Source organism: Fonsecaea multimorphosa, assembly GCF_000836435.1.
Source record: "Fonsecaea multimorphosa CBS 102226 unplaced genomic scaffold supercont1.5, whole genome shotgun sequence".
Lineage (NCBI taxonomy): Eukaryota > Fungi > Ascomycota > Eurotiomycetes > Chaetothyriales > Herpotrichiellaceae > Fonsecaea > Fonsecaea multimorphosa.
The window spans coordinates 260,687-287,961 of record NW_015971639.1 but is presented as its reverse complement, the minus strand read 5'-3'; the positions used below and the strand labels follow the sequence as shown (position 1 = coordinate 287,961).

General features: G+C 52.9%; 11 protein-coding genes across 11 annotated transcripts; 4 read left to right on the top strand and 7 right to left on the bottom strand.

Moving 5' to 3' along the window:
• Positions 1-1,782: 1,782 nt before the first annotated feature.
• On the top strand, positions 1,783-4,149 carry Z520_03310 (uncharacterized protein; the record flags this gene model as incomplete). The annotated part of the gene is made up of 1 exon (XM_016773823.1): positions 1,783-4,149. One exon carries the CDS (start codon positions 1,783-1,785, stop codon positions 4,147-4,149), a length of 2,367 nt encoding a protein of 788 aa, XP_016634769.1.
• An 888-nt stretch (positions 4,150-5,037) lies between these two features.
• Z520_03309 (uncharacterized protein) lies at positions 5,038-6,942 on the bottom strand (the record flags this gene model as incomplete). The annotated part of the gene is made up of 1 exon (XM_016773822.1): positions 5,038-6,942. One exon carries the CDS (start codon positions 6,940-6,942, stop codon positions 5,038-5,040), a length of 1,905 nt encoding a protein of 634 aa, XP_016634768.1.
• Positions 6,943-7,652: 710 nt separating this feature from the next.
• Z520_03308 (uncharacterized protein) lies at positions 7,653-9,484 on the bottom strand (the record flags this gene model as incomplete). The annotated part of the gene is made up of 2 exons (XM_016773821.1): positions 7,653-9,061; positions 9,121-9,484. The coding sequence occupies 2 exons, from the start codon at positions 9,482-9,484 to the stop codon at positions 7,653-7,655; spliced, it is 1,773 nt and encodes a 590-aa protein (XP_016634767.1).
• An 817-nt stretch (positions 9,485-10,301) lies between these two features.
• Positions 10,302-12,221, bottom strand: Z520_03307 (uncharacterized protein; the record flags this gene model as incomplete). Its single annotated transcript, XM_016773820.1, has 3 exons — positions 10,302-11,222; positions 11,282-12,145; positions 12,216-12,221. 3 exons carry the CDS (start codon positions 12,219-12,221, stop codon positions 10,302-10,304), a joined length of 1,791 nt encoding a protein of 596 aa, XP_016634766.1.
• Positions 12,222-13,852: 1,631 nt separating this feature from the next.
• Z520_03306 (uncharacterized protein) lies at positions 13,853-15,541 on the bottom strand (the record flags this gene model as incomplete). Its single annotated transcript, XM_016773819.1, has 2 exons — positions 13,853-14,075; positions 14,130-15,541. The coding sequence occupies 2 exons, from the start codon at positions 15,539-15,541 to the stop codon at positions 13,853-13,855; spliced, it is 1,635 nt and encodes a 544-aa protein (XP_016634765.1).
• Positions 15,542-16,767: 1,226 nt separating this feature from the next.
• Z520_03305 (uncharacterized protein) lies at positions 16,768-17,868 on the top strand (the record flags this gene model as incomplete). The annotated part of the gene is made up of 1 exon (XM_016773818.1): positions 16,768-17,868. One exon carries the CDS (start codon positions 16,768-16,770, stop codon positions 17,866-17,868), a length of 1,101 nt encoding a protein of 366 aa, XP_016634764.1.
• A 382-nt stretch (positions 17,869-18,250) lies between these two features.
• Z520_03304 (uncharacterized protein) lies at positions 18,251-21,375 on the top strand (the record flags this gene model as incomplete). Its single annotated transcript, XM_016773817.1, has 2 exons — positions 18,251-19,984; positions 20,035-21,375. 2 exons carry the CDS (start codon positions 18,251-18,253, stop codon positions 21,373-21,375), a joined length of 3,075 nt encoding a protein of 1,024 aa, XP_016634763.1.
• A 516-nt stretch (positions 21,376-21,891) lies between these two features.
• On the bottom strand, positions 21,892-22,648 carry Z520_03303 (uncharacterized protein; the record flags this gene model as incomplete). The annotated part of the gene is made up of 2 exons (XM_016773816.1): positions 21,892-22,476; positions 22,559-22,648. 2 exons carry the CDS (start codon positions 22,646-22,648, stop codon positions 21,892-21,894), a joined length of 675 nt encoding a protein of 224 aa, XP_016634762.1.
• Positions 22,649-23,913: 1,265 nt separating this feature from the next.
• On the top strand, positions 23,914-24,280 carry Z520_03302 (uncharacterized protein; the record flags this gene model as incomplete). Its single annotated transcript, XM_016773815.1, has 2 exons — positions 23,914-23,961; positions 24,011-24,280. The coding sequence occupies 2 exons, from the start codon at positions 23,914-23,916 to the stop codon at positions 24,278-24,280; spliced, it is 318 nt and encodes a 105-aa protein (XP_016634761.1).
• A 599-nt stretch (positions 24,281-24,879) lies between these two features.
• Z520_03301 (uncharacterized protein) lies at positions 24,880-26,501 on the bottom strand (the record flags this gene model as incomplete). Its single annotated transcript, XM_016773814.1, has 4 exons — positions 24,880-25,393; positions 25,457-25,554; positions 25,641-26,208; positions 26,275-26,501. The coding sequence occupies 4 exons, from the start codon at positions 26,499-26,501 to the stop codon at positions 24,880-24,882; spliced, it is 1,407 nt and encodes a 468-aa protein (XP_016634760.1).
• A 75-nt stretch (positions 26,502-26,576) lies between these two features.
• Positions 26,577-26,762, bottom strand: Z520_03300 (uncharacterized protein; the record flags this gene model as incomplete). Its single annotated transcript, XM_016773813.1, has 1 exon — positions 26,577-26,762. One exon carries the CDS (start codon positions 26,760-26,762, stop codon positions 26,577-26,579), a length of 186 nt encoding a protein of 61 aa, XP_016634759.1.
• Positions 26,763-27,275: the final 513 nt, after the last annotated feature.

The window sequence follows — 27,275 nt, the reverse complement described above, 5'->3', positions numbered from 1 at the left end:
TGGTTGCTGATGCTAAAATTGCTTGGTTGTGCGCAATGTTGCATGCTTTGTCTCTCACTGGCAGCCGGGTGTCACAGAGCCATGCAGCTTAACAAGGACTCACCTTGAAGCAAGCTCGTCCCGGTGGTTCTGGTCAGAATTTTCACGCTCAAAGTCTCAGCGCGGCGAAAACGCCGGAAGCACAGGGTGTTTCGATGTGTGTTTCGCCCGCAGATAAGACGGTCGGAATGCCAGAGTCTTCTTGACAGTATGTGTGTGACTGCAGATCCTACTAGCAGAAGAGGATGAGGTAGTGAAAAGCCACGTTCAAGCCAAAGCGAGCCATGGCGCGGTAAAGAGATTGAGGTGCGAAATTGGGTGCTGCCCAAGCGAGAGCCAGGCCAAGCAACGGTCAAAAGATGGTCAATGGCCCAAGACTCAAGGGCAGGAGGAGGCTGAGCCCATTCCCAGACTTGCCCAATCCTGGTACGCGTCAAGGTGGTATTTTGGCCCTGCAGGTACGGGTTTAGCGTCTTCATCCTTTAACCGTAGTGGCCCAACAAGGAGCGCCCGTGGGTGCCCGAGGCCCGCAGTGCTGGGGCTTGTGGCTGTTAGTTTCCAGGGCCTCGTCCTCGGAAAATAACCGTCTAACCAGAGGGCGTAATTGTGCCTGAGAGGCATCTCCGCCGGGACCACCTCTCGCTGGGGACGAGTCCACTCATTGCACTCAATCCCCAAGATCTCTCCGTTTGAGTTTGCCCCCGAGAGCCGCTGGCGTGCCCTGGTCTGTGCCTTGTCTCGACCAACAGCCACTGGCCGGGCTTAGCAGCCTGCGCTTGCGAGGCTTGTCTCGTCACTCCTTTCCCATCAGGTACTCGGCGAGTCGGACTCCATTCAGCCTCTCCCTTTCGACACGTCTTCGACAATGCGTTCCTTTGCAGTCATTGCTCTTTGCACTCACCGTTTACACCTGCACGCCCTCACCATCGAGCCTCGATGATCCGTCAACGTCGCCGTGGTCGCCCTCTCTCGTTCTGCGACCGATAACCCTCCCTTTCGACTTGTCAATTCCGCCTCGACGGCTGCGGTCCTTCATCCCTTTCGTGTCTAAGCAATTTTGCCAGCACCGATTCCGACGTGCTCGCGTTCGTTCCTTCAGACCGTCGACGTCCAGCCCAATTTGACACGATCGATCACGCTCTTTAGTTCTTATACCTTCTTGCACGCACTTCGACCATTTGCTGCGAAACGCTTTCTCAAGAGATCCCCTTGCCGCCCCCTCCTTCAAGGAACGAGTCTATAAGTCGCCAACAGCAACTCTTTGGATACTATCTTTGTCTTCGCGAGCAGATTGGCTGGCCCAACAATTCGAGGAAGAGCATAGCGTACAGCGGGGCCTTTGTTGGAGATACACGGGAAGTCCAGGGCTCAAAGAAATCGCCAAAATTACATGACCCGACGCCTTTGACTATTCGACTTTGTCAATTTGCATAGCTACCGAACAAAGGAATTCTCCTGATCACAATCCTCGACAACTGCTGCATCTTCTCTCGGCTTTCTCACAGAACAAATAAAACTGGCTTGAACGACCCCGCGAAGACGACCGAAGCCAAAGAAATCGTCTGGGACGGTTCTTTCGAGTTACAGATCAGGATCATTTGATCCTAGCCGCTCTTTTCAAACCTCTCTCACCACATACACTCGTTTCACAAGAAGATTTGAAGTGAGGGAGCCCGAACGGAACTGCTAGGCGTGTTGCTGACTGGCTCTCCAGATACTTCCCAGACAACGACTTCTCACGACATGAAGATCTCATCAATCACTTTATTTGCAGCAGTGGTGGCAGGATCCTTTGCCGATGCTGTCCCGGCCCATCGTCGTGGAGCGGATCTGAAACCCAGATACTATTTCCCAAAGGTTGTCAAGAGGCAAGTGGTCACATTCGACAACTCTACCACGACGGACTCGGCCAGCGCCAGCTCTACGGACTCGGGGTTAGGTAGCCTGATATCGTCAGTAACTGATGCTTTGTCCGGTGTTGCATCACAAATCTCGAACGATTCGCCGACATCAACACCAGCAAGCACCGACGCGCAAACGACTGACACCGCTTCAACCGACACTTCAACCGATACCGCAACCGATTCCTCAACCGATTCCGCAACCGATTCTGCAACTACAACGGATCCTTCAGCTACTCCCTCAGCTACAGACACAAGCGTCGCCACGATCACGGATCCTTCGAGTAGTCCATCTGCAACCGATGTCCCTACCAGTATCAACACTGATACTACCGCGACTGGGTCGGACACGGCTACCATCACAGATGCTGCCTCTACAACAAACTCAACGGCTGACGAGAGTGGCATTACTCTTGGCCTCTCCATCATTACGAGCGATTCATCTTCAGACACTGCCTCTATCACTGCTAGCACAACAGACACGGCGGCTTTGGCATCAAGCACTGCTGCAGCCGAATCTGTTCTCTCGTCGGCCAGCGATGCTGCAACTTCCATCTTGTCTGTCGCAAGCTCGTTGCAATCGGTTGCGGCGACGGCCTCCGGTACTGACATCGCCTCCATTTCTTCAGCCTTGTCTTCGGCCGCCTCAGCCGCTTCCTCAATTGCGTCCGATGTGAGCTCAGCAAACTCCGTCATCACTTCGGCGGCTGGCGCTACAAGTTCTAATTCAGCCGATGTGACTTCGGGTACCAGCTCGCCCACGGACCAAATAACCTCGCCAACAACTACGCCGACAGACTCGCCGACAGATGTGGTAACACCACCTCCTACCACTACCCCAACAACGACACCGAGCGGACCTACAGACAATCCTACTGGGAACCCAACCACCACTCCAACCACCACTCCGACTGATGGTCCGACTGACATACCTACTACCACTCCGACCACTACTCCTACTGATGTTCCTACAACCATTCCTACAAGTCCAACAAGTCCAACAGATGTCTCTGTGGGACCGACTGATTCTCCCACAATTACTGGAGGCACTGGCAACAATACCGTGATCACGACTCCTACCAATACGCCAACAGATACAACCAGCGACACAAGGACCACGCCTACTGACACCCCTACAACCATCCCAACATTAACTCCAGCTGTGACGCCATTCGTTGGGAATCTGTCAACCCCAGTGATCACCCCTACCACGACTGACAAGCTCACAACCTCAGGGCCTCCGGTAAACACTGTTAAGCCCACTGGGACTGACTCGGCCACAGCGTTTACTCCAGATTCGAGCATCATCTCTGCTACAACAGCAGCTCCCACCGAAACTTCCAAGTCTGCTTCGACAAGCGCTGCTGTTATTCCAACAACACTCCCTCGTGTGATTCAACCACAAGGTGGTGTGCCTGATGCACCAGAAAACTCTACGTTGATCCAGCTCGGATTTGACTACGGCCTCAACTACGCTTTCGTGGTATCGTCCCCGACTGCTGTGTCTCAAATATTCTCCTATCTCCCAGTCGGTGTTTCCCATGGACTGGGCATCGACCTTGACCAAGTGGTGATGCAGTACCTGCAGCCTTACAACACTTTGGATACCTTGAACTACATTACCACTTTGGCTATGGCGTACATTCCCGCAGACAAAGTCGACCTCCTCTCGGTGCAACTGCTGAACCCTAACTCTGATCTCTACAACAATCCAAACCCGTCGGTAGTGACTCTGATGGGCATGATTGACCCTTCGATTCCTGTTCTGCCTGGATCTCAAATTGCCGGTGGAGGCACACCAATCAACTCGGCGAATTCTGCCGCCACCACTTCTGACCAAAATGCCACTCCCAACGATGGTACACCCGGTACCTCCGACTCTGGAAGCTCCCCAGTCCGGCCATCTTCAGTTGGTATCGCAGTCGGGGCCGTGGCTGGTGCCGCAGTCTACGGAGCTGCCATGTTCCTTGTTGCACGAAGGTACAAGAAGAGAAAGGCTGGCCACCAGCGGTCAAGCAGTATGCAATCAGGCAACCGCGGCAATCGTCCCGGCGAACAGTCCAACCTCATGATCGGGGCACGGGGCAGCTATGGTACTCGATTCGGTGGAAGAACCTCCCGGACAAGTGATCGCAGCAATTCTCAGCGAAGCGGGCGGACGTATATTAGCCCACCTGTAATGGCCGAGAACAGTTTGGGATGGAACTGATTGGACAGGATCTACCTTGTACAGCTGGAGATGTGCGACCAATTGATTGGAACTCGATGCCCGCTCACGAAAGAAACAACCACAATCCGTTTTTTATTTTATATATAGTCATTTCTCGTTTCTCTATTGCCGAATTTTGGCCCTTTTTGATACCTTGCGAGGAAAGTGGAGAAGGAAAAAGGGGGAGGTTGGAGACAATGCCATTTTGATCGAAAGAAAGTGACCATGATGTACAAGCACATGAAGGCCAAAGCAGAGACGTCGATCTATTGTGCTGCCCAGGACCGAGAGGGGGTAGCGAGGGGCATTTGAAGGGGCTTTGTTCGAGAATCGATACTGAGGATGGGGATTTGTTGGTTCTCGCCGTGGTGGCTAGCATGTAGGCCCGGCTGGAGAGAGCGAGATGTGTGAGATGTGAAATACTACCCTAGGTAGGTATATCAGGATCGAGACAAATGGCAGTCTATCTTAGTCTAAAGTCCTCCTTTGTCCAAGTTCCTCTCTGTCCCCTCCGTATTACCGAGTACCGAGTCCGTAGAAAGTAAGTATCACTCTACACGCATTGTATCGATCGAAAAGCGTCCAGGTCTTACATGGGGATATTTGAGAGCCCGAAAGGACGTGGACGGTCACTGGTGGGGTCAGACCAGGTCAGGTCACTGGCGCAAGGGTATTCTTTCACGCGAGGCTGAGCATCCAGAAACACCGGTAGGGGACGAATCATTTTAGTCATGTGGATATAGCACCTGCAACGGACAACCCAAACCATGAAATGTATCCATATTAACAGAGGGGGTTGTTGTCTCCCAAAATCCGAGTCCGGCCCTTGCCCAAAATGATACCTAGCAAAAACCACATCCTTTTCCCATGACAGAGGGTTCCACTCAATCAATCGTCCTTATCTTTCCCAGAGGTCTGAGAGACATACGCGGTTCGAACTCTGCCTCTTACGGGAAACCTCTCGTTGAGAAGTGCCTCTTCTGTTGCAGAGTCCGTGGTGGTAGCTGTCGGTGTGGTAATGTCCTCTCCCCCATTGTCACTCTCTGCCTCAGTCTGCATGTGCCTGTCCTCGTAGATTTCCGAGTTCGTTTCCAGTTCGATCAGGTCGCCCATTCTGTCAACGGCAGCATTGCGTTCCCGTTTCCCTGCCGCGCCCGCCATCTTGCGCACCCACCCTTCAATCGCGCCGCCCACATCACCTGTCAAACCCGAACTGTTCGAGTTGGAGCGCAGGCTTCTTACCGACTCGGAGCTCGCGCGTGGCGTTGATCGAGATGTGTGTGTCCTTGTGCTGAAACCCGTTCGAGGGATCTCTCCCGGTGGCGGTAGGAAGTCTGGGAAATACTGGTTGAATTTGCGATTCAACGGGTCGTCGGCCGGGCCTGGCCGAGAAGCTTCTGTGCGGAGACCACGAAGGGTGCCGACACCTCCGGGCCCGCGGAGGGCTTCGGCGAAGGGATTTCCTCCTGTAGCGCTGGAAGATCGTTGGCGGCCGGACGAGCTAAGCCGGGACGAGGGAAAATTGGGTCGGCGGACGGGCGAGGCATTCAAGGAAGCAGAAAGTTGCGCAGCGTGAGTAGGCGGATGCCGGAGTGTATCGAAGGAGGTTTTGGGTGTAGAGGGAGGTGAGGCGGTAAGGGTGGCATTTGATTTCCGACGAGCCCGAGGAAAGTAGCCTAGCGCACGACGAGGGACGCGTAGGACTTCGGTGGCTTCTTTGAAGTTGGGCAGCATGACCCAGCAGTCATGCTTGAACTCGACTCCTTCGGAGAGAGACGTGATGAGCGTCAGGGGTTCGGAGGTTAGGGCGGAAGAAGAGATGGTTGGGTTTGTCCGAGGAGAGTCGTGAACACCATTGATTGACAAGGCGTCAATGACTTTCGGTATGGTATTCGACGCATTTTGGGCAGAGAGACGGTCGGATTCTGGGTCGAAGAGGTCCCTGGAGAGGTACGGACTGTCGACTTTCTTGCCCTTGACAGTGGAGCCTTCCAAGGGGACCAAAACATGAGTCCGAGTCTGAATGTTGTCATTGGGCCAGAAGCGGTTCACCTTTCGGAAAAGGTCAGGTTGACAGTTATACTTGATGATGACTCCGGCCAGCGTGTCCCCTTTCTCAACTTTGTGCATGTAAACAAGGGCATCTTCACTCTGGTCTGCGGGAGCCGCCGTGGCACTATCCACATCTGAGTCTCGTCTCTTAAACTTGCCCAGGCGATCGCGGTTCTCTGATGTACTTGCAAGGAGCAGTGCTTCCCTCTTCTTTGCCTGGACCATTGCCTGGCGTTCTTCCGTGGTGCCCTGAAGTAGAGTTGTAGTGTGTTGGAGTGAAGGACCCCATTGCGGGACGGCGGTTTTTGAGCCATAGTGGTTATCTTGTTTCATCCAGAGAGGCTTCTTGAGAGGACCTCCAACCTTATCCTTGTGAGGACCTGGTACCTCGCCCCCTAGCAACGTGGACGCAAAACCCTGGAGTGAGGTCCAAGGTTCCCACAGCCCCTGGTTTCCTCCGGTTGGGGATGAAATCCCCGAGGACGGCCCTGCTTGTGGTTTGGTCGTTCGACCATGTCGGGGTGGCCTGTCCGTCGACTTGGATCTCGATACCGCGGCGTCGTTGGGGGAAACGCCTCTGCTGGGGAATAGTGGCGGGGTAGAGGAGGTGGAGGTAGAGATGGCGGTGGACTCGATACCCTCATCGTCAATGTAGGATATAAGACGGCCGGTCCGCGGGCGGAGGGTGGAAGTGCTACTATTTGCAGATTGGTAGAGGCCGGTAAGGGAAGTGTTGCTCATGGCTGGCCTGGCTGCCAACACGAGACATGGGCGACTGGCGACATGGAGGCTCCGGTGGCCCCAATAAGACGGATCCGAGGGCGAGGGATCCTGCGCAGAGAAAGGAGAGAGCTGACGAAGAGGAGATATAGAGCAAGTCTGGGGTTGAACCGGGGGCGAGGGAATGGTAAGTGTGTGCAGCGGCGGACTGGAGATGAGTCGTTTGACTTCGGAGTCCTTTGAGTTCCTGCAGCAGATGATGCGATATCAATGGGCGCAGTGGCCGTTGGGGTGGCCGTGGCCGTGGCCCATGGGCGGCGAGGGCGGCCTCGGCGGTTAGTGGCTGCAGCCGCCTACGTCGATCCTCATCTCACGTGAACGGCCTGATATGGGGTGGAAGCTTGAAGGGGTGGAAGGGGTGGAATGGCTAATACTTGCGCCTTCGCCATCTTCAGAGCCTCGTCTTATATCGCATCGCCATTAATGCAGCCCCTTTGTCGAAGATATTTACCGGGTCCAAGTCGGCTCTACTGGCTTCCTTCGGTCTGGGAAAACGGTCGACTTGGGCTGGCTTGTTTCCCACTACACCGCTCTCTCAGCCTTGCCGTGCTTGGGGAACCGCATTACCTCGAAATATCCAAGGCTCGTTGATATACAGATATGCACCGTAGACTATGTACCAAATGTCTTGGACCCAGGCGCCTTGCAATCTCGAGACGTCTCTTGGTAACTCACAGGCTGTCCTCCCTCCACCTGCTCCGAACTCTCTGCCATCCCTCCTTCTCCTCCAATCCTCCTCTCTTTTCAAGCCCAAGCCCGCGTTCCACCCACTCTTGACTTCCCATTTCACTCAAGCGACTGAGCGCCCGTGCGAACGCGAACCGTTCTTCATCGCCGCTGAAAAGGGAGCTTTGCTTCAACATACTCATATTCATTCCCAGGTCGTCCATCAGGTTGCGCATCACATCGTCGACATCTGCCCCTTCCTCCTCTCGCCCCCCTCTTCCCTCCCTGGCCTTTTTGACTTCTTCGACGACCGCATGATCTTCTTTGGAGGCGCTAGATTTGTCCTTCTGGACTTTGTCGCCAACTTTATTCAACGACTCATCGAGCTCAGTCTTGGACACGAAAAGCTGAGACAGGGGCACTGCCGTCGTGAGGACAAGTTTCGCGTGCGACTCGTACACCGCATCGATGAAAGTAATGAATCGCCTGGCCCAGTCGCGTTCTCTATGGGTCATTCCGGGTACGTCGGTGACGATAAACGCATCAAAACTCCGCATCATCTCAATGTAATCCGCTGCCCCTGTAGCGCGACCGATCAGCTCGTGGAAAGAGAACTTGGCACAACGGCCCGAGACGAGCGGGATCTGTACTTCGCGACCCCAAACGGTGATAGTCGTGGGATGAGGCGGATCGTTTTCTGGATCGCCCAGGAAACGGAACCATTTGTTTGCGTGAGAGACGGCGGCTCGGTCAAGCGGATGGTGGTATACTCCCGAAGGAGGCCTTGGGAGTTTGCGATAATCGGTTTGTGAATCAAGATTGATGACTTTGAGTTGTTTCTTCAGCAGGTTTATGCACGGGATGAAGGACTGGCGCTGAATTCCATTCTTGTAGAGATCGTCTGGATGCCGATTCGAGGTCGTGACCAGAACAACGCCGTGCGACATGAGGGCCTCGATCAAACGACGGAGGATCATTGCGTCGGCAACGTCAACCACTTGGAACTCATCGAAGCAGAGCACTTGGGCAGTTTCGGCGATATCTGCTGCGATGAAGGGCACGGCGTCAAAATCGTTGCCATATTGCATGCGAATCTTGTGTAGTCGCTTGTGCACGTCTTGCATGAAGTTGTGGAAATGAATGCGGGTCTTGGAGGTGATGTTCGGAGGTAACGTGTCGAAGAAGAGGTCCATCAGCATGGTTTTCCCAGATCCAACATCACCGTACATGTACAGTCCCTTGGGCAGGTTCTCTGGTATCTCGCCAATAGCCTTCTTCTTGTTCCCGCCGCCGAACAGGGAACCAAAGAGGGATTTCTTGGGCGGTTGGAGATCGTTGATGTCCGGATGGATGACCTTGGGAGGGTGGTACTCTTTTAGAGTCTCGTGGAGATCTTGCAGGTGTTCAACCAAGGCTGTACCAATGTTAGTTTGTCGTCCATGCCACGAAAAAAAAAAGGATCTGTCTACCCACTTCTCTGATGTTCGTCCTCCCTGAGACGCCTCGATTGCACTCTCTCATCGTACTCCTCCAAAGGTCCACGAGCGGGTACATCAGTCACGGTTGCGAGCTGTCGTTTCTGCTGCTGCGGCCGCAAGACCAGTGGTCTCGCCGCTCGGACGGCCTCTCGAAGACTCCTGGAAGTTCTTCCTCCATTGCTCGCAACATGAATCTGGCGAGACGAGGACGTTCTTAACGCTCTTCTTTGCCGTCGCAGAGTGTTCAAGCAGTCGGTGCATATCGACCGCCTCGGCGGCCGCGCAGCAGCGGTATCGGACAGTAGAGCTCCCACGTAGGCGTGGAAGGTGGTGCGGATGGGCCGCACGGGCGCCTTCATGTTGCTCCGATGCAGGAGTGACTGATTCACTGAACCAACCTTCACTTTATCAAGGGAGCCGCCGAGTCATGGCAAGGAGGAGGAGGAGTAGTGATAATAATAATAGTAGCAATAAAAGATATGGGCTGCAGAAGCAGAGACGTCAGAGCGAAACTGGTTCAAGCGGCGCCGGAATAAACACCGCATTTTGGCATCTCGGCTATCGACCTCGGACGACCGTCGGCGAGAAAACAATTGCCGTCCATTGTTTTTGTCACCCAGTGTCAAATCTTTCAACCGACATTTCTCACTCCTCTCTGCTTGGGCAAATGATGGCGAGAAAGAGGCCAATTGTCTGAATGTGGCAGGAATTCATTACAATGAGCAGGTTCTATAGACCTCTGAGGACTATCGCGCTGACCCGAAATGGCCCTGGATACCCGCATGATCGAAGGGAATATAATCTGTGCACAAGGCTTTCCATCATCCATGTCTCATGGCGCCGCGTACCTGTAAAAGATCCGTCCAAACATGACTTTGAGAGATTTCAACTCCACGTAGCACTCCATATCCACCCCCATTTCAAGTCACGATCGAAATTTTCGAAACTTTTTGCCAGTGTTGGAGGCGTCTACCTCCAAGATCAACCCGAGGACGCCCCTTAAAGGCGCCGAACATCATCATATTAACCATTCGTGTCATCAGGTCGCCCTGTCACCTACCCTGTAAACCGCGCACAAGAAAAGGCTAGGATACCACTGCAAAACAGCGCTGAGACTCGGCAAGGGGCTCATTGACAATATTCAGACTGCATCATAGGAACAACGACCCCTTTCCTCTAACCTGTCGCATAATTGACATAAAGTGTGAGTTTCGGATTCCGTTGCAGCGCAACATCGAGGTTGTCATCATTCTCGAGATCAATCAGAGTGTTCGTTGGCTCGTCTTTGTATTGTATGACAATATCTTCGTTGACCTTCAGCCGTTCCATCAACTTCTCTCTCAGCGCTGCAAATATAATGTCCTGGGGCACTCGGAGAACAATAATGTCATCCTGAAAGAACACCTTCACTTTCATAGCAGCTCCGGCATTGCTAGCCTTCATGCTCGAGGAGTTGGAATTTTGCGTCAGATTGCTGGCTTGGGAGTGTAAGAATGGTGGCCCTGCCATGGCCACGCCGGTCCCAGCGGACATGGGTACAGGAACCCGGTGTTGCTGGGACGTTCTTGCACTGGGAGGTGGCATACCCCCGTACCCCATACCCGGCGGTTGCTGGTTAGAGGACGTCCGAGAGACTGGTTGCATCGATTGCTGTGATCCCGCAGATAGTCGGTAATCCTCTCCCAACGCGTTGGGATCAATTTCAAAATCTTGGCCTGGTTTGGGCTTGAATAGATTCCTCACAAGCATGCTTTTGGAGATGTGAGGTGGCATTGCCACTATTTTCTTGATATACTCATCCAGATTCTGGCGTCGACCGTTGGAGATGGCATCGGTGACATGTGCCACTGGCCCAGGCATGAAGGGCAGGGTACGAGGCTTGCCCTTGTTGCCGGCCTCTTCTGGGAACATTTCCAGTAAGGCAATCTGAAAGTCGTAGAAATCAGCGTAGTACCGCGATAGCTCCCACCACCGGCCGTCTTCCATTTGGCATTCAATAATATACCAGTACATGTCGTTGTCGAAACAATATCGGGGTACTGAAGCACTGATGGGCGCAAGAGGGATATTTGACTGCTGCGATATTCTCGCACCGTTCTGTTTGAACCTGGGTCAACTTCATCTCCCAACATGGGCAAACAACATCTTCAACTTACATAGTTCGCACTGGGAAGTGATTGCTGCGAGGACGCATTCTGAAGGCTCATTCGAGCCATCTCAGCCGACATTTGGGCCTGGGGACTGTCGAATTTGCCCAGGCTGATACTGCTGTTCTTGTATTCTGCTGCAAACTTTTTCCATTCCTCAACTCGAGGCACGCCTGCTTTTCGGACTGCCTCAAGGGGATCGGCCACCGATTGCATAGTCGCTGTATCCTTAATATCGACAAACGAAACCGGAATCAACCCTGGTCCTCCTAACCGTCCTATCGGCTTCGCAACGAACCATTCAGGATTGGACTGCGCCACGACGATAATTGCCTCTCCGGCTTTGGCATCCAGTTCATCTGCCCTTTCAGCATGGAAATCGTACTGCACTACACCATACACCATGGCGCCGGCGCTTCTTCCGGTCATGCTTGGTCCTCTCTGGTGTAATCCGGCGCTAGGTCTTGTGGTTGCTGTTGATTCGGATCTTGTGTGGCCCGAGTTGGTTGAACCTTTTTCTGAAAACCCCGAATCGTGACCATCCATCTTCTCTCCTGGGGATGATAGAGAATTTTCACTTTGTCGCTGGTTTTTACCGACAACTTCAAAGAAGGCCACGGGCACCAGCCCTCTCGCGGACGGGATGAGCGGATTGCAGGCCTCGTACCACTCTGTATCGTCTTCGCGGCTCAGGACATGGAAGAAGTCGCCCTTGTGGAATGACAGCTCTTGCGCATTGCCATTTTTGGGCTCGTGGTCGTATAAGGCTTTTATAACTTTCTTTGGGGGCAGGGCCTGGATCGTCTTGGGGGTGATGGTCAGGCTCGGCGGCTGCCTCCCGTCTTTGTCACTCTTGAGAGATCGGCGGATAGCCTAGAAGAGCGAGACGGATGAGCGTGTGCGATATGCGAGGGGTGCATATGAACGGATGGTGGTGACATACCTTCATTGTCGCATTTGACGTGTGCCCCGCAGTCGTGCTTGGCCGGAGAGAAAATCCTACGAAATCGGGCTTTTGCTGGCTCTAGATCGACTGCATGTGAAGTCGCAGGGTGGAACGAGGCTTTCAACGGTTTGCAGTGGCCTGGCAAGCCTGGACGGTGTTGGACTGTTCCGTGCGAAGTTGAGGCAAAGTGTGTTTCAACTTGGGGGGAGTTGACAGGCTGGGATGACAAGGTCGTGAATGTCGGACAGGCGCAGCGCTCACGAGGTTCAGGCAAGGGAGAAAGATCTGGTGCGTGTCTTTAGCGTGTCGGGCAGGGATTCCTCTGGTGTCTGGTGCTCCTGGCGGCCGGGTCAAGTCCGCTGCGGCCCCCACTGACTCAAGATTGCGAAGGGAGTCCCAGAGATTGAGATGACGGGTGACGCAGTATGGGCAGGATTCACTTTGGAGACTTTGCCGGGGATGCAGGCTGCAGATGGGTACGGAGAATAGGGGTGTGCTGTTCCAGAGAAATACCTGGTCCGTCCCTCTGCACTGGTACCTGGGTTAGCTGGCTGTAGGGGCGAATACCTACCTAGGTACCTAGTAATGTACCTTGTATACTCGGTACACCTGTAGACTCTACCTAGAGAACTGAGTTCCGAGGGCTGGATGCAGCCGCAACGTGGGCGGCATGGGGCGCATGGCAGCCATTCACAAAGCATCCACAAGTGAAAGATCCGAGAACAAAGGGGGCCCGAACGGTAAACCCTACAATTCATCCAAAGTCTACGCGTGAGTCGTGACAGCTGTGAAGCTAGAGCTAGTGCCATATCGATGCAATAAACTCACGGGCTTCTTTGCATGAAGTACCTCGTACGGAATGCATAGCCACAGCGCTATGAGTCGCCGTCGGCCACGCGCATGGTTGGCTAGACTAAACTCCAGCTGCATACCAGTTCCAGACACCACAGCCATTCTGCCGCCAGTTGACGAGTGAATGGGCTGTCCAGGCCCAGAATATCTGACTAACAGCAGGCCGTGTTCAGCTTGCTCGGTGAACGAGGGAAATGCCCTTTTCAGCTGCATTCCTGCCACTCTTCTAGCTCCACGTCTTGAAACAAAAGGGGTCAACAAAGGCTGTGTGGAAGATCCTACACGACAGCCACTGTCGAACAATCAGAGCCATCTCATCTTTCGATGATAGACCAAAGTACATGACCTCCATCAAGGGATCTTTGTCCCTTTGAGTCTCTGCGCAGGTCTTCCTATGCGCACTGTTGGCTTCAAAGCATCTCCTCCTAGACTGTGCTCCAAGCAAGACGAAAGGGTGGATACAAGAAACCATGACCGATACGGCATCGTTGTAGTTGCCAGTCTCTGCCTCTGTCTTCTCGCAACGCCGGAAAAAAGCAATCTTAGAACTGTGGCATCCCTTGGCTAAAGGGTCTGAATCACCAGCTGGGAAGGCAACCTCCATGATTCCAGCAGCGTCACGTAAGTGTGCCCGACGGCATTAAATGAATTGAATTTGAAGGGCTGGAAATATTCGCATGTCAAGACAATGGTTGCATCGTCGATCGCTGCCAGAAACCAAACACGTCAACGCCTCGAAGACACCATCGACGGTGGACAGCAGTGAAACAAAATTGGGTATTTCAGATTTGGCCCTTGATGTCGACTGTCCCAAAGGCTCTGGCCTTCGCGATCTGGAAAATGTTCCCCGCCTTCCCCGTCAAGAAGCGAACATCACCGTCGCGTTCTTCGAGTAGGTTCGATGATTCATCCGGGGCATGGTCGAGGATGAATTGGCAAGCTTCTTCATCGGACTCGAACCCGAGTTCTTCTGTGACGAAGCGCAATCGTACATCCGGTTTGTACCTATGCACAGGTCAGCCATTGAAGTCATGCCGGCGATAGGAGTGAGAAACTTACGTTTTGCACAAGCACGCCAGCGCGGCTAGTCTCTCACGTTCTACGAACATATCCATCAAATATGCCCCCATGTCGGGCACAGTGAGATACAATTTGAAGAATTTGTGGTAGTTCCCAAGAGCGAGAGCAGAGCGCACTTCAAGTGCATGCTTAATTGCAGGTTCCTTCTTGTCTGCTGGTGTTAGATCAGAGAGTACGTCATTCATGTCAGTTTGGTTGCACGTGTGGATAAAATAAAGGATACGATATGCCTTGAACTCCACAGGGTGACCACCGAGGTTCTGTTTATACAGCGCCCGTAGCTGTGTTTGGCACTGATTATACTCACCCAGGTCACCCTTCTCCAAAGCAATGCGAGCATGGTACTCGTACACGCTGGTGGTGAATTCGTTCTTGATATGTTGGACAGTCAAATCTTGCCGCAGTGACTTGAACTGGTCACAAATGTAGACGTAGTTGCCCTCTGTGCGCCATTTCTTTTTGAGCAGTTCCAGAGTTTTGCGGAGGACTTCCAGAGGTCGGACGTCATCAGGGTTGGGTGCTGACGTTAATCTGAAGTAGTTCTTCTCGAGCTTTTGCGAGCGACCAACAATTGGTCCAGTCGTCCTCGGCTCCGGCGAAGCAACCCGAGATGACTCTTGCGTGCGTGGAGAGTCCGATCCCTGGCGCGTCTCCTCGAACCGCCGCCTGCGAGATTCCAGGCTTGCGTGGGCTTTACTTACGGATTTATTCATGTCGAGTTTGGGCCGCTTATCGGACGGGTTGAAGGAAACACGGTCAGCCAAAGGTCCAGAAGATCGTCCATTCGTTCTCCAAGGCGGTTGAGGTGTGGCAAGCTCGCCATCAGTCGAAAGCTCCGTGGATTTGCGCTTACGAGGGACATCCGGTTGAGAGTGGTAGGAAGTGGTGGAAGCGGCTTGAACAGGTACAGCAGCAATATAGGATGGAGGGGACATAGGGGCAAGAAGAGCACGATTGCGTTCATCTCGAATCATTTGTTGCGGTAGTGGCAGCTCTTTCCAATTGATAGTATCCAACTTGCCAGTTTGAGTTGCATCAGTGATAATTTCTTTGAGTTTTGTTTCAATCTGTTCTTTCGACACATCCCGGATTTCTGCGGCTTTGGCAAATGAGCGATTGACATAATCACGGACGTCTGCAGACCAGACTATCTTTTGCCTTGCTTGTTGTTGCGGTTGGGGGGGCGGCGTGTTTGGCGCGGTGCTCGTTGATGGTGAGGGCATATATTGTTGAGGCAGCAAGGGAGCTGGATTGTAGGTGGGTGGCGGAACAAGATTCGGTTGAGGACCAAAGGCATTTCGGGCGGGAACTGGTATGTAAGCATGATTCTGGTGGTTCAGCGATGGGTATGAAGTCTGCCACGGAGGGTGGCCAGCGGGAGACGAATACATGACAGCGACTCCAGGAGAACAAGACTATACGAGGCAAGGATTTAGCAGGAAGTGAAGAGAAGGTGCTCCGAGAGCCAAGGCGGAACAAAAGTAGGAGGATTCCTGATGTCGCAGACTTAGTTAACAGAACAGGAGACGGTGAGAAGGAGAGGAGGAAGTGAAGTTGTCTTGAACCTGTGGTCGCAGGAAGAAAGGTCCTCTTGGCAGAGGGTCTAACCTGAAGTGGGTTAGCGAGATATTGACTGTCACCACCCTCTTCGGCATCTATCCTTATCCTTGATCATTTCTTCGTTATCCATGGGAAAGATGTTGCGGACACCAGATCTATAGCGACAAGCAAATTCCAAGGCTTTCTTTACTGTCAAAAATGAAATCCAGTCTGCATAGACAGCCGGATGTTCCTCAAAAGGCCAGATTTGACCGCTGGCTCGCGCCCAACCTTGTCCCCAGATGAGGTCCTTCTATTCGTACAGGACGGGGTTGGGCTCTATGAAGGGTGCGATTGGATTTCTCATTGCAACAGTTGCAACTCAGAGGCTTACGCTCACTCAGAAAATATAAGGTCGACTCCTGCCAGAAAGGACATGCATATCTGACCTCTCATCGCGCTTGTTATGTCGATGATGCAGAACCTCGCGCGAATTCATGGGCTGTTGATCTCAAAGATGTTGAAAAACACGAATTTCAGGTACTTAAACTTGTCCGCCCTGCGTATAATGTATTGACCGGCGATTCAAAAGGCTGGTTTCCTCAAATCGTCGCCGAAAGTGACCCTGTTTCCCAAACCGCCTAAACGAAGGTTTGGCTCGATAAGCAGAACTGGACCGTCACAGTCCCCTAGATTTCAGAGTGTGGCATCTTCTTCAACTCCATCAACACGTGCTTCCAGCCCATTTCGACCATCGGCAATATCTCCTACTCCGCCACCGCTTGTCGTCGGCACTTGGGTATGCCCCATCTGCTCTTTTTCTAATCCCGTACCCTCTAATTTTGACCCTACCATCGCAACTGAATCCTTCCCACTGCCGCCTTGCCTGGCTTGCGGCATCAAACCGCCCTTTTCACTGGTACTCAAAGCAGCCGTTACAGCGAACGCAAAGCGCATTCCCGGGACTAGACCGGAGTCAATCAATCTCACGGCTGAGTCCCAAAGCCGGTCTTATGGAGATGGAATCTCATCAGACACTATTACTTGTCCCCGGTGTACATTTCACAATCATCCTTGGATGCGCATCTGCGAACTATGCTCTGCACCACTTCCAGTGCCAGACTCTATACAAAGGAAGGCGCTTGAAGACCCGTTGGGTCGGTCTGAGTCACCAGGACCTGAAATCTCTGGCCTGTCGTTGGAGGAAGAGCATGAGACTCCAAGTGTCAAGTTTTCTTTTCGGAATGGCGGTGATCGAGTTTTCTACGAGCGACTGAAAAACGCGATGATACAGAGGAAATGGTTGTTGCAGAATGCACCGCCCATCCCACGCCCCGACATTGAGCGTGCGGCAACGCCACTTGGCAGTCCCAGTCCTGTGCCACCATCTGAGTCTCGAGCAGTTGCCGTTGGCATAGCCGGGCTTGAGCAGCGTGGACTTCAGACTCGCAAGAACAACGAAGCAGTGCTGGGCAATGCGTTTGAAGATTTGGAGGCTCTGATGGCGTCAGCCAAGGATGTCGTTGCCCTAGCAGAGCGATTTGCCTTGGAGTCTGGATCACAGACAGGTGTTCCCGGAGCGTCGTCCGACCCTCTTCTGTCTCAGTCGGCGGCAGCGCTTGGCATGGTAGCAACGAAAGACATGATCGGGGACAACTCGACTGCTCTGTATATCTCCGAACTGGCAAGGAATCTGGCCGAATATGCTACGGACGACCGCCAGGCGATTTTACAACGTCAAGGTGGCACAATGAGTCTGGTTGACCTGTGGGCAATGTTCAACAGAAGCCAGAATGGGGTGGAGCTAGTCAGCCCATCAGATTTCCACAAAGCGGCCGAAGCATGGGAAAAGTTGGGCCTGCCTATCAAGCTACGGCGTTTCAAGAGTGGACTGTTGGTGGTGCAGCAGCGCAACGCAAGTGACGAGAAAACAATCGGCCAGATCAAGGCGTGGCTCGATTCATTACGACTCTCGACGGCTCCCACATGGTCAGAGGCATGGGACAGGTCAATGTATGGCATTGGAGTTACAGCACAGCAGGCGGCTGCGCATTTTGGCTGGAGCCTTGGGGTTGCCGCCGAAGAACTTGAAATGGCAGAGGAGAAAGGCGCAGTCTGTCGAGAGGAGGGCGTGGAAGGGCTGAAGTTTTGGCTCAACCACTTGATCGAAGACGACTAGACGCCTACGGGTAGACATGTGTTTGTATCAAGACATTAGCTAGGTAGCTAGGCCCCTTTTACCCCTGAACCTTTGAACAGTTCAGTATCTAAGAAGTGCTTAGGTACCTAGGTAAGTAGTTCTCACCTCTACGTGCCACCCACGAGGCTCCGGGACCCCACGTGGCGCGTCTCTGCATCCTACTAGTAGGTAGTGTTGCCCTCGCTGCGTACCCCGTAGATTCGGCGCACCTGCCTCTTTGAAAAATTTCTCCTCCTGAACTCGAGGATTGAGGACGCGAGGACGCCGAATGTGAACGGACCACGATGGTTCTTCATGCTGATGTATGATGGTATCGATATTGTCTCACCCAAGTCACTCTTTCCCTTAGTTCTGCACAAACATGGCCAGAATCGGGCGCGGAGGCTTTCTGGCTCTCGCCGTGGTCTTCCATCTGGTCTACATCTACTCCATCTTCGACATCTACTTTGTTAGTCCGATCGTCCATGGCATGAGACCAATTGCCGTTCAGCAAGACCATGCCCCCTCGAAACGACTGGTTCTATTTGTAGGCGACGGTCTGCGCGCTGACAAGGCCTTTCAATCCTTTCCAGACCCTTCTCCTTCTGACCCAGACAACGCCGACTCTACTCCGCGGCCTCTCGCTCCCTTCCTGCGATCTCGAGTACTCCAGCACGGTACCTTCGGAGTCTCTCATACAAGGGTCCCGACAGAGTCACGGCCTGGACACGTTGCGCTCATCGCGGGTCTCTACGAAGATGTTTCTGCGGTGACAACTGGGTGGAAGTTGAATCCCGTTGATTTCGACAGTGTCTTCAATCGAAGTCGGCACACATGGAGTTGGGGAAGTCCAGATATTCTTCCTATGTTTAAAGAGGGCGCAGTACCAGGGCGAGTCGATGCCGATCAATATGGTGCAGAATTCGAGGACTTCTCACAGGACGCTACTGCACTGGACGTATGGGTCTTCGATAAGGTTAAAGATCTTTTCAAATCTGCCAGCACAAATGCCACACTTGATGCGATGCTTCGAGAGGACAAAGTTGTTTTTTTCTTGCATCTGCTTGGTTTGGATACGACGGGTCATTCTTACCGCCCATATTCCAAGGAGTATCTACACAACATCAAGATTGTTGACCAAGGCGTCGAGGCCATCACGAATCTGATCGAGGAGTTTTATGCCGACGGGCAAACATCCTACGTCTTCACAGCGGATCATGGAATGAGCGACTGGGGAAGTCACGGGGACGGCCATCCCGACAATACGAGAACGCCCTTGATCGTTTGGGGGGCTGGTGTAGCCCGACCCCAGCTTTTTCCGGTCGCCCAAGCTCCCGGCCATGAGGACGGTTTCTCCTCCGACTGGGGCCTTGATCATGTTCAACGCCATGATGTTGACCAAGCCGATGTTGCCGCGCTGATGGCGTATCTTGCGGGCCTGGAGTTTCCCGTCAATTCTGTCGGCAAGCTTCCGCTGTCCTATCTTGCTACATCGACGCAGGAGAAAGCTAATGCGTTGCTTGTGAACACCAAACAAGTCCTCGAGATGTACAGAGTCAAGGAGGAACAAAAGAAGGCAACGTCGCTGAACTTCCAACCATATCCCCCTTTTTCACAAACAAACGCGTCTGTGGCTGGTCGAATTGCTGCTATCGAGGCTGCAATCGGCAGCAACCACCACGAGTCAGCCATTCAGCTGTCCTCGGAGCTCTTTGACCATGCCCTACAGGGGTTGCGGTACTTACAAACTTACGACTGGCTTTTCCTTCGAGCACTGATCACCGCCGGATATCTTGGCTGGATTACCTACGCAATCACGACCGTCATTGACCTCCATGTCCTGCATGGCGCAGTGCAAGATGAGAGGACGATGGGAACAACCATCGTGTTCTCGTCTCTCCTGGTTGTGTTGTATTCATTCTTCGTTGTGGAGCGATCGCCCATAACCTATTACGCCTACGCTTTGTTCCCGGTCTTTTTCTGGGAGGAAGTGTTCGTCAGGAGAAAGGCTCTCTTTTCCGGGCTCAGCGTTCTTTTCGGTCACGTCCAGAGCTTTTCTCGATCTGTCTCACTTCTTGTACAAGTGTTGCTGTATTTGTTCGTCATTGAAGCTTTGGTAGGTGGCAGGAACCTATTCCACAACGATCTGACTGCTGACTTACGCAGGTGCAATCATACTTTCATCGCATTATCTTCACAGTGTGTTACCTCCTCGCATCGGTCTTTCCAGCTACCTATGGCGTGGATTTCATCAAGAAAAATAAATTAATTGTGTTGGCATGGGCAGCGGGCTGCCTAGTTCTAAGCACCTTTACAACGCTCCCGGTGGTCAAGATTGAGAGTTCCAGTATGATCACCGCAGGAGGTCTCCTTATGTTCGGAGCCGGTGTCCTCTATCTTGCTTTTGAACACGACATCACCACGCAGTCAAGATCGCGGACGCAAGAGACAGAGCCCAACGTGATTTCTCGAGTCCTCATGGGCCTTCAGGTCGGCATCATTGGGCTGACAATCATCGTTACGCGCTCAAGTGTCGCTTCACTTCAAGCAAAGAAAGGACTACCACTCGGAAATCAAGTCACTGGTTGGCTTGTTCTTATCGCCTCTCTCATCCTTCCATTCGTGCACCGAATAGCACCAAACACACATTACCTTCATCGGCTGGTTATTATCTTCTTGACGTTTTCGCCATCGTTTGTGCTTCTTACGATCTCATATGAGGGCCTCTTCTACTTTGCCTTTTGTTTCACGCTGCTTACATGGGTCCGTCTTGAGCACGCCATCCAGCGTCATGAACCCTTCCAGTCACGAGGAGCTTCGCACGACTCAGTGGCCCCCCCAAATGGCATCACCATAACGTCGAAATCGCAGAAATCCGAGAATCTCCATCCCGAACAGACCTTCCGCACCCTCGCACTCACGGATCTGCGCCGTGCCCTTTTCTTCCTCTTCTTTCTACAGTCCGCCTTCTTCTCGACCGGCAACATTGGCTCCGTTTCCAGCTTCAGTTTGGATGCCGTGTACCGCCTCATCCCGATCTTTGATCCCTTCTCCCAGGGTGCCCTTCTGCTGTTCAAGTTGATGGTCCCGTTTGCCATCATCTCGGCGGCACTGGGCATCCTCAATCGCCGACTCGGGTTGCAAAGCTCGGCGCTGTTCATGACGGTTATGAGTATCAGCGACGTGATGACACTCAACTTTTTCTGGATGGTCAAGGACGAAGGGAGTTGGCTAGACATTGGCACGACCATCAGTCACTTCGTGATTGGGAGTTTGCTTTGTGTGTTCGTGGCGGGATTGGAGGGAGTGAGTCAAGCTTTGATCCAAGGGGTCGAGGTGGATAGCTATGAGGATAGAACAAAGGAGATGGGTGGGGTTCAGGTGGTTTCAGGGAAAGTCGTGGAAAACGGCGTGGATGAGAAGGTGCAGGCAAATGGGACGGCGAATGGAGTCGTCAGGGTCACCGAAGGAAGGGAAGGTGTGGACGAGAGGCCGGTTATTGAATAGTCACGATCTCTCTGGGCAAAATATCAAGGCTGCCATGGGCTTGAATCTTGGTATTGGAACGCCTGTTGCGCATAGATCAGGTCGATGGGCCTCGAGCTTGTCTGTAAGACTATTGGACACACGGTGCTACGGCATGCTTTCTGTATCAGTTCACCTCGAGCGCACGCAGTAGTCCACAACTATAGATCTTGCAGGTCTTGTGGATGGATGAAAGTCAAGAGCCCAAATCCTCCCATTGAGTTTTGCTCTATTTAATGCGTAGACTATGCCGGGCCAATGCTTTTTTGCCCTGCCCTTATGGCATGATGCAGGTCACTGCTCTACTGAGGATGTTCCATCTCTCTAGCTTTGCAGCCCGATGTAGGGCGAGGCTGTTGGTACATGTTTCCACAATTGAGCTGTCGACAGCTTCCTGTCCGCCAGCTGTATGATTCAGATATGTGGCCCTCATTCTCTTGAGAAAATCTAGTGGACGAAGGGGAACACCATGCACCCTATCAATCACCCGTCTTTCTTTTACTCGCGAGCGTTCCCGGCTCCCCTGTCAGGTACACCCGTGGTGGCACCCTTGGACTTTGAGTACTTTGCGTACTCTCCAGGCTTTGCGCCCTCGGCGGCGAGGAACTCTGCACTCACGGGCTCCTTTGCCTCGGCGCCCTCTTTTCTCACGTTGTGTCCCGCGAGAGGTCCTCTAGGGTGATCCCCTTCCTGCTGCAGCCTGCGGAACTCAGTGTTCACGTCCGTGGGGTCTTGCAGGCCCGAGCCGCCCGATGCGCCAGCGCCCTCTGGGCCAGAGGTGTGCTTTTTGCGCGTGTGGTGTCCCTCGTGGCGGATCTCCGTCGACGTCTGGCCTTGTCCCGGGTGGCCGAGCCCGGTGTGCACGTCGGCGGAGGTTGCGCCGGGAAGCGTGCTGAGCGGGTCGGTGCGCACGCCTTCCTTGCCGTGCGAGCGGTCGACGTTGTCGTTGAAGGCTTGTCCCGGTACTTCGCTCGTTGGGTTCGGTTGGTATGTTGCGTTTGCGGGCGCCGTGCCCGGTGGTAGTGTTTTGGCGGAGAATTCGGGCGCGTGGTCTGCCGGCGAGACCTTTTGGCCTACTTGGTGCTGGAGAGAAGAGTCAGTCAGGGACGGGTTGAGATCACGGGATGGTGTCGCTGCTCGGGACATATGGGGAAAAATAACTTACACCCTTGGTCTCAATGGGTTCATCGCGAGGCTTGTGAGGCATGAATTCGCCTTGGGCGTTGGTCATCGAGTCGGCGTTTCTTGCGGCCATTGTGTCTGCGGTTTCTTGTGGTATTCGGACTTGATTCAATTTCTTCGTAGAGAGTCTTTCACGTTGAAAAGTGTCAATGAATCTGAAATGTAAGAATGAGCAGGTCACGGAGGGGGATGAGGCCCTTGAAAAACTGTCGTGTGCTTTGTGCCTGAATCTTTGACGTCATGGCTAGGGACAATTTGTGGTGACTGTGATCTCATACTCCCTTGATGTTTGTCTTTGATGTGGCGATGCGAAAATATCAACAGGGGTTCAATGGGGCCGAATGGGGCGTGCTTGGGCGTGGAAAGTGCTCGGACCTTCCCGTGGGATCACGAGTGGTAGAGGCAAAGACGGTGTCTGTATGGCGTCTGGTGTTTGCTTCTGATCCATCCTACCACTTCATTTGGGATTGGTCGGGTAGGCTCCCTAAGACAGATACTCACATGGGGACCATCATCCGAACATCTCTATCAGTGTTAGCAGCTCATCATAAAGGTTGTTCCTTGCAACAGTATTCACTGTGATCCCGAAGGGTAGCAGCCCATGTTGTTTCTGCTCGTCGTTGCTATGGCGCCAAGCTTTTCAAATGACGTCGCAGGAGCCACCGTCATCGTCATTCCTGTCTCGTGGTCTTCCAGCTTGATATCGAGACTTCAATTGCACCAGTCTTTCGTTCAGGAACCGAGACATATATATCTTTTCAATCTTTTAATCCCTTCGCCAGCAATCTACCGAGTAGATGGGGATCACTCCTGAATCCCGGGGCTCATTCCTGGCGCTCGACAAATAAAACTTGTGGAGGATGGAGCCTTGGATAATACTCACCTCCTCACCTCCTCATCTCTTCAGTCTTCTGGTGTGCTTCTGTTCCCAGACAGAAACATGACTAAGGTCCTCGGGAAAAAATCAATGAACTCTTGGACGGACTCGATCTCTGCCGCGGTGACGAGATTGCACCGACTCCATGGAACCCCGGCTCGAATACTTCGAGCTGCGAAGATACCCCGAACTCAATGGAGTGCTGGGGTTGAAAGCCGGGGAAGAGCACGGCAAAATACGAGTTCTGTACGGAACCCACCCTCAAGTTCTAAATAATTGATTGAGCCCCTTTAAAACTTGATCAATGCCCTCATTTTCTCCGTTACTGGTTAAAAGTATCGAAGGAAATGTGATATTTGTCACTCTGCTATCTTATAACAGCTCTGCTTCACCAGAAAGGCCACCACCTACAGAGTATCCGAGAAATGCCACGAACACCTGTCCTCGACACGGCTCCAACCATGAACTTGCCACCCATCCCCGAAGATGAATTCGTTGTTTATGCAGACGTGAGTGTCGAGGCCTTCACCGGACCAGCCGTTCCTAACGTTCCTACAGGTGTACGCGAAGGAAGGTCACGCCGATGAACTCGAACGCTTAATCCGCATCTTGATTCGAATGGTCGAGTCGGAGCCTGGGACCTTGGAATATGTCATCTCGAGGGATCACGATGAACCCAACCACTTCTTCGTCTTTGAACGATACAGTGGCAGGGAAGCGTTCGACAAACACTGTGCCACTCAGGAATATCAGAATGGGAGCTCTGGTCGACCTACCACAGCCCAAGATTTTGAAGCAATTGAAGCCCATTTAAGGGTGGTCTTATAGCCTTTTGTCGCAATGCCTATCACAAGACATGGTCGGTGACATTAAATACACTTTCAAATTACGGAGTCTATATACGAACGCTTCCAATGGTCTCATTTGAATCTTGAATTGATTTGCAAACTTTTCACCCGTGATGGAATAAAAGCACCGGGCTTGCAGCAAAAGAGAAGACTTTGACTTGCAAACCTGATTGTGAAAATGAGATGTAGACTTGGACCATTCAATGTTTCTTGATTTTCAGTCAAAACACCCAACGAAAATCACTCAATGCATACCTGGATAGGATTCACGCATTCGCCACAAAAAGCCCCTCGAGGAAGTTATCAAGGTCAGAGATTAAGCACCGTTTGGGAGGTTCCCAACTGCATTGGCATTGATCTTTGGTTGACGAAGTCTATTTCCCCCCTTTGTTGCTTTCTCACTCACCGTTTTGGGCGTTTCTCACTCTTCAATCGCCTTACGGATGCTTCCACCCACTATACGCCAAATCTCTCTCCCTGTTTCGGGCAGCAAATATCCGGACGTGAAGTTCTTTCTTCCTCTCGACCAAGCAGGCACCAAGTGCTCATCGTTGCTGCTCTCACCCTCTCTCTTTCTTTTCAGGTCGAGCCAGGGAATCTGAGCGGACCGCCTTTAATCCGGAGCTTCTCACCGTATACGTGGATGAAGGTGAGAATAACCCCAGCCGCGACAATGACGGCGGCCTGTGTGCCGAAACTCGCGCCATAGCCGACGCTTAAGCCCCACGGCTGCTGAAAGTAGCCCACTGCGAACCCGCCCATGACGCGCATGAAGTTGATGAATGCCGACACCTCGCCGGAGGCCTGCGGGTAGCACTCAAGCGCGTAAGCGGTGATGGCCACGCTCGACAGCATGGCGCCGAAGATGTAGATGCCCCAGCCGAAGGCGACGCCCAACCAGTGGAGGAGGTGCTCGAACGACTGTCCCAGAAGCACCAGGCCGGGTACCATGATGACAGTCCCTAGGTACGTGACGGGTAGCCGTGCTTCGGCCTTGAACAGGCCGTCGTGCCGTCCAGTGTACCTTGCCGCGTTCCAGTCGTTCAGCCAGTGGCCCAGAGCCTCGCCCAATGTGACGCCTATGGCAGGGGCACTGTACCAGAGAGATGTCAGCAGTCATTGAGAGTAAAACCTGCCAGGACCGGCAACAACATACAAGTAGATGAACCCAGAGGCCTCGGGACTGAACCCGTAGCCACCAGCATCTTGGGGTGTTCCCAGGAGGACAGCCGCCGTGATGTTCACCCCAGTGGCCTACATGAAATATAAGCAGCTAAGAGGCAAATCGCTCCCATCAGTAAGGTTTTGTTGGACATAGTATGCCACACTCACAAGTAGACCAGGATCGGTAGCATCAGCGGCTTGATCAAAACCGCCCAGAGCCTGCGAAAGGCTGGGACGACACCCATAAAGTACGCCCTATGGTGTCGGATCTGCCAAATCCCGACCACTCTCTGCCACCTGCTTCTCCGCGGTGGCTGCTCATCAATGGACAAACCTCTCCGGTACCAAGTCTCGTCCAGGAATAGCAGCACCAGCACCAGATCAAGGCACGTCGACGCGAACGCGAGCCAGTACAGTGGGCGCCACTGCGAGTCCAGGCCGGAGATCATAAAGTAGCCCAGCATGGGGCCCACGTAGGGCGTGACGTAGAAGAAGAAGAGCCAGATGCCGATCTTGCGGGCGTGTTCGTGCAGGAAGAACATGTCCTTGATGTAGCACAGCGTCGTGGTCTGGCAGACGGTCAGACTGGCCCCTTGTAACGCCCTCAGCGCGTAAAAGGTCTCGAAACTGTCCGTCAGGCAGATGCCGAGGGTGAACAGAAGGCTTGCGAGCACGCTCCAGAACACGACGGGAGCGCGGCCCCAGAAGTAGCTCGGAGGGATTGCGAGCACGCCGCCAACTCCCCTGGAATCTCGTCAGATATCAAATGTGGAAGTGGGGAACAGGGAGTTTCTGGAGACAGAAACTTACACCATAATCACGGCCAGATTCGTGGTAAAGTTCATCGAGTTGTACGACTTGTTCCAATGAACCGCCTGGGGCAGAATCGCTGGGAAGCCAAGGCAAAGGCTAAAGTCTCCATTACCTGCCAGGATTGACGTTGTGAGGAGCACAGCGTGCTTCTTCCACCATGGCCAGTTGAGCGGATCATTCGGGTCGTCACTCGGTTGCGGAATAAGAACAGTCTGTGTTACCATTTCAGTGATTTTAAATGGCAGAAAAACAAACCCTTCCAGCATGGGGCTGACTTACGCGACCATCGGGTGCCAGTTTCAAGCCTGCCGCGTCCGCCCCATCTTTGGTGTTGATGGTGAGAAGTATGCCTTCACCTTCTTGAGTGGCTTCTTCGGTCGTGATGAGATGGTGTTCTTGATGGCTGTTGCGTGCGACTTTTCTGCTATATCTTCGCAATAGCCGACCTGCTTTTCTTCATGAGAAGGATCTTTTGAGCCAGCCATATTGGGGGTCTTGAAAAAGTCTATTATAAGGCAAACTCGGGCAACGGCGCAGGTATTTTTAAAACCCCAGAACGGTTTGATCGATCTGAACTAAGTATGAGAAGAAGTTCCGTCTACGAGAAGGCAGGCACCTTGTGTCTGTTCCTTACCTTTTATCAGGAATTCAAAAAGGGGTATTGCTGTTACTCGGCCTCTGAAAATGGAATAAACATATTCCTCCGTTGCACGGTGAAACATATATTTGCCGGCTTTCGGCCTATTTCGCGGTTGACCTAGTTCTTAGGTACCCTGGGATTAGGTCAATTAGAGCTCGATACCTCGACAAAAGGAAACGGCGAGGGGAGAGGTCGGACCGAGGACAATCTCTCACAGCTCAAGAGACGGTGGAATACAACGAGGTTGACCGATTGATTGTACCGGAAGTTTATTCGGGCTTCAAGAAACGTCCTTAAGAAAGCCTAACTAGCCAGGAAACAAGCACTACAATCGGGATAGATCGAATGGCTAAACATA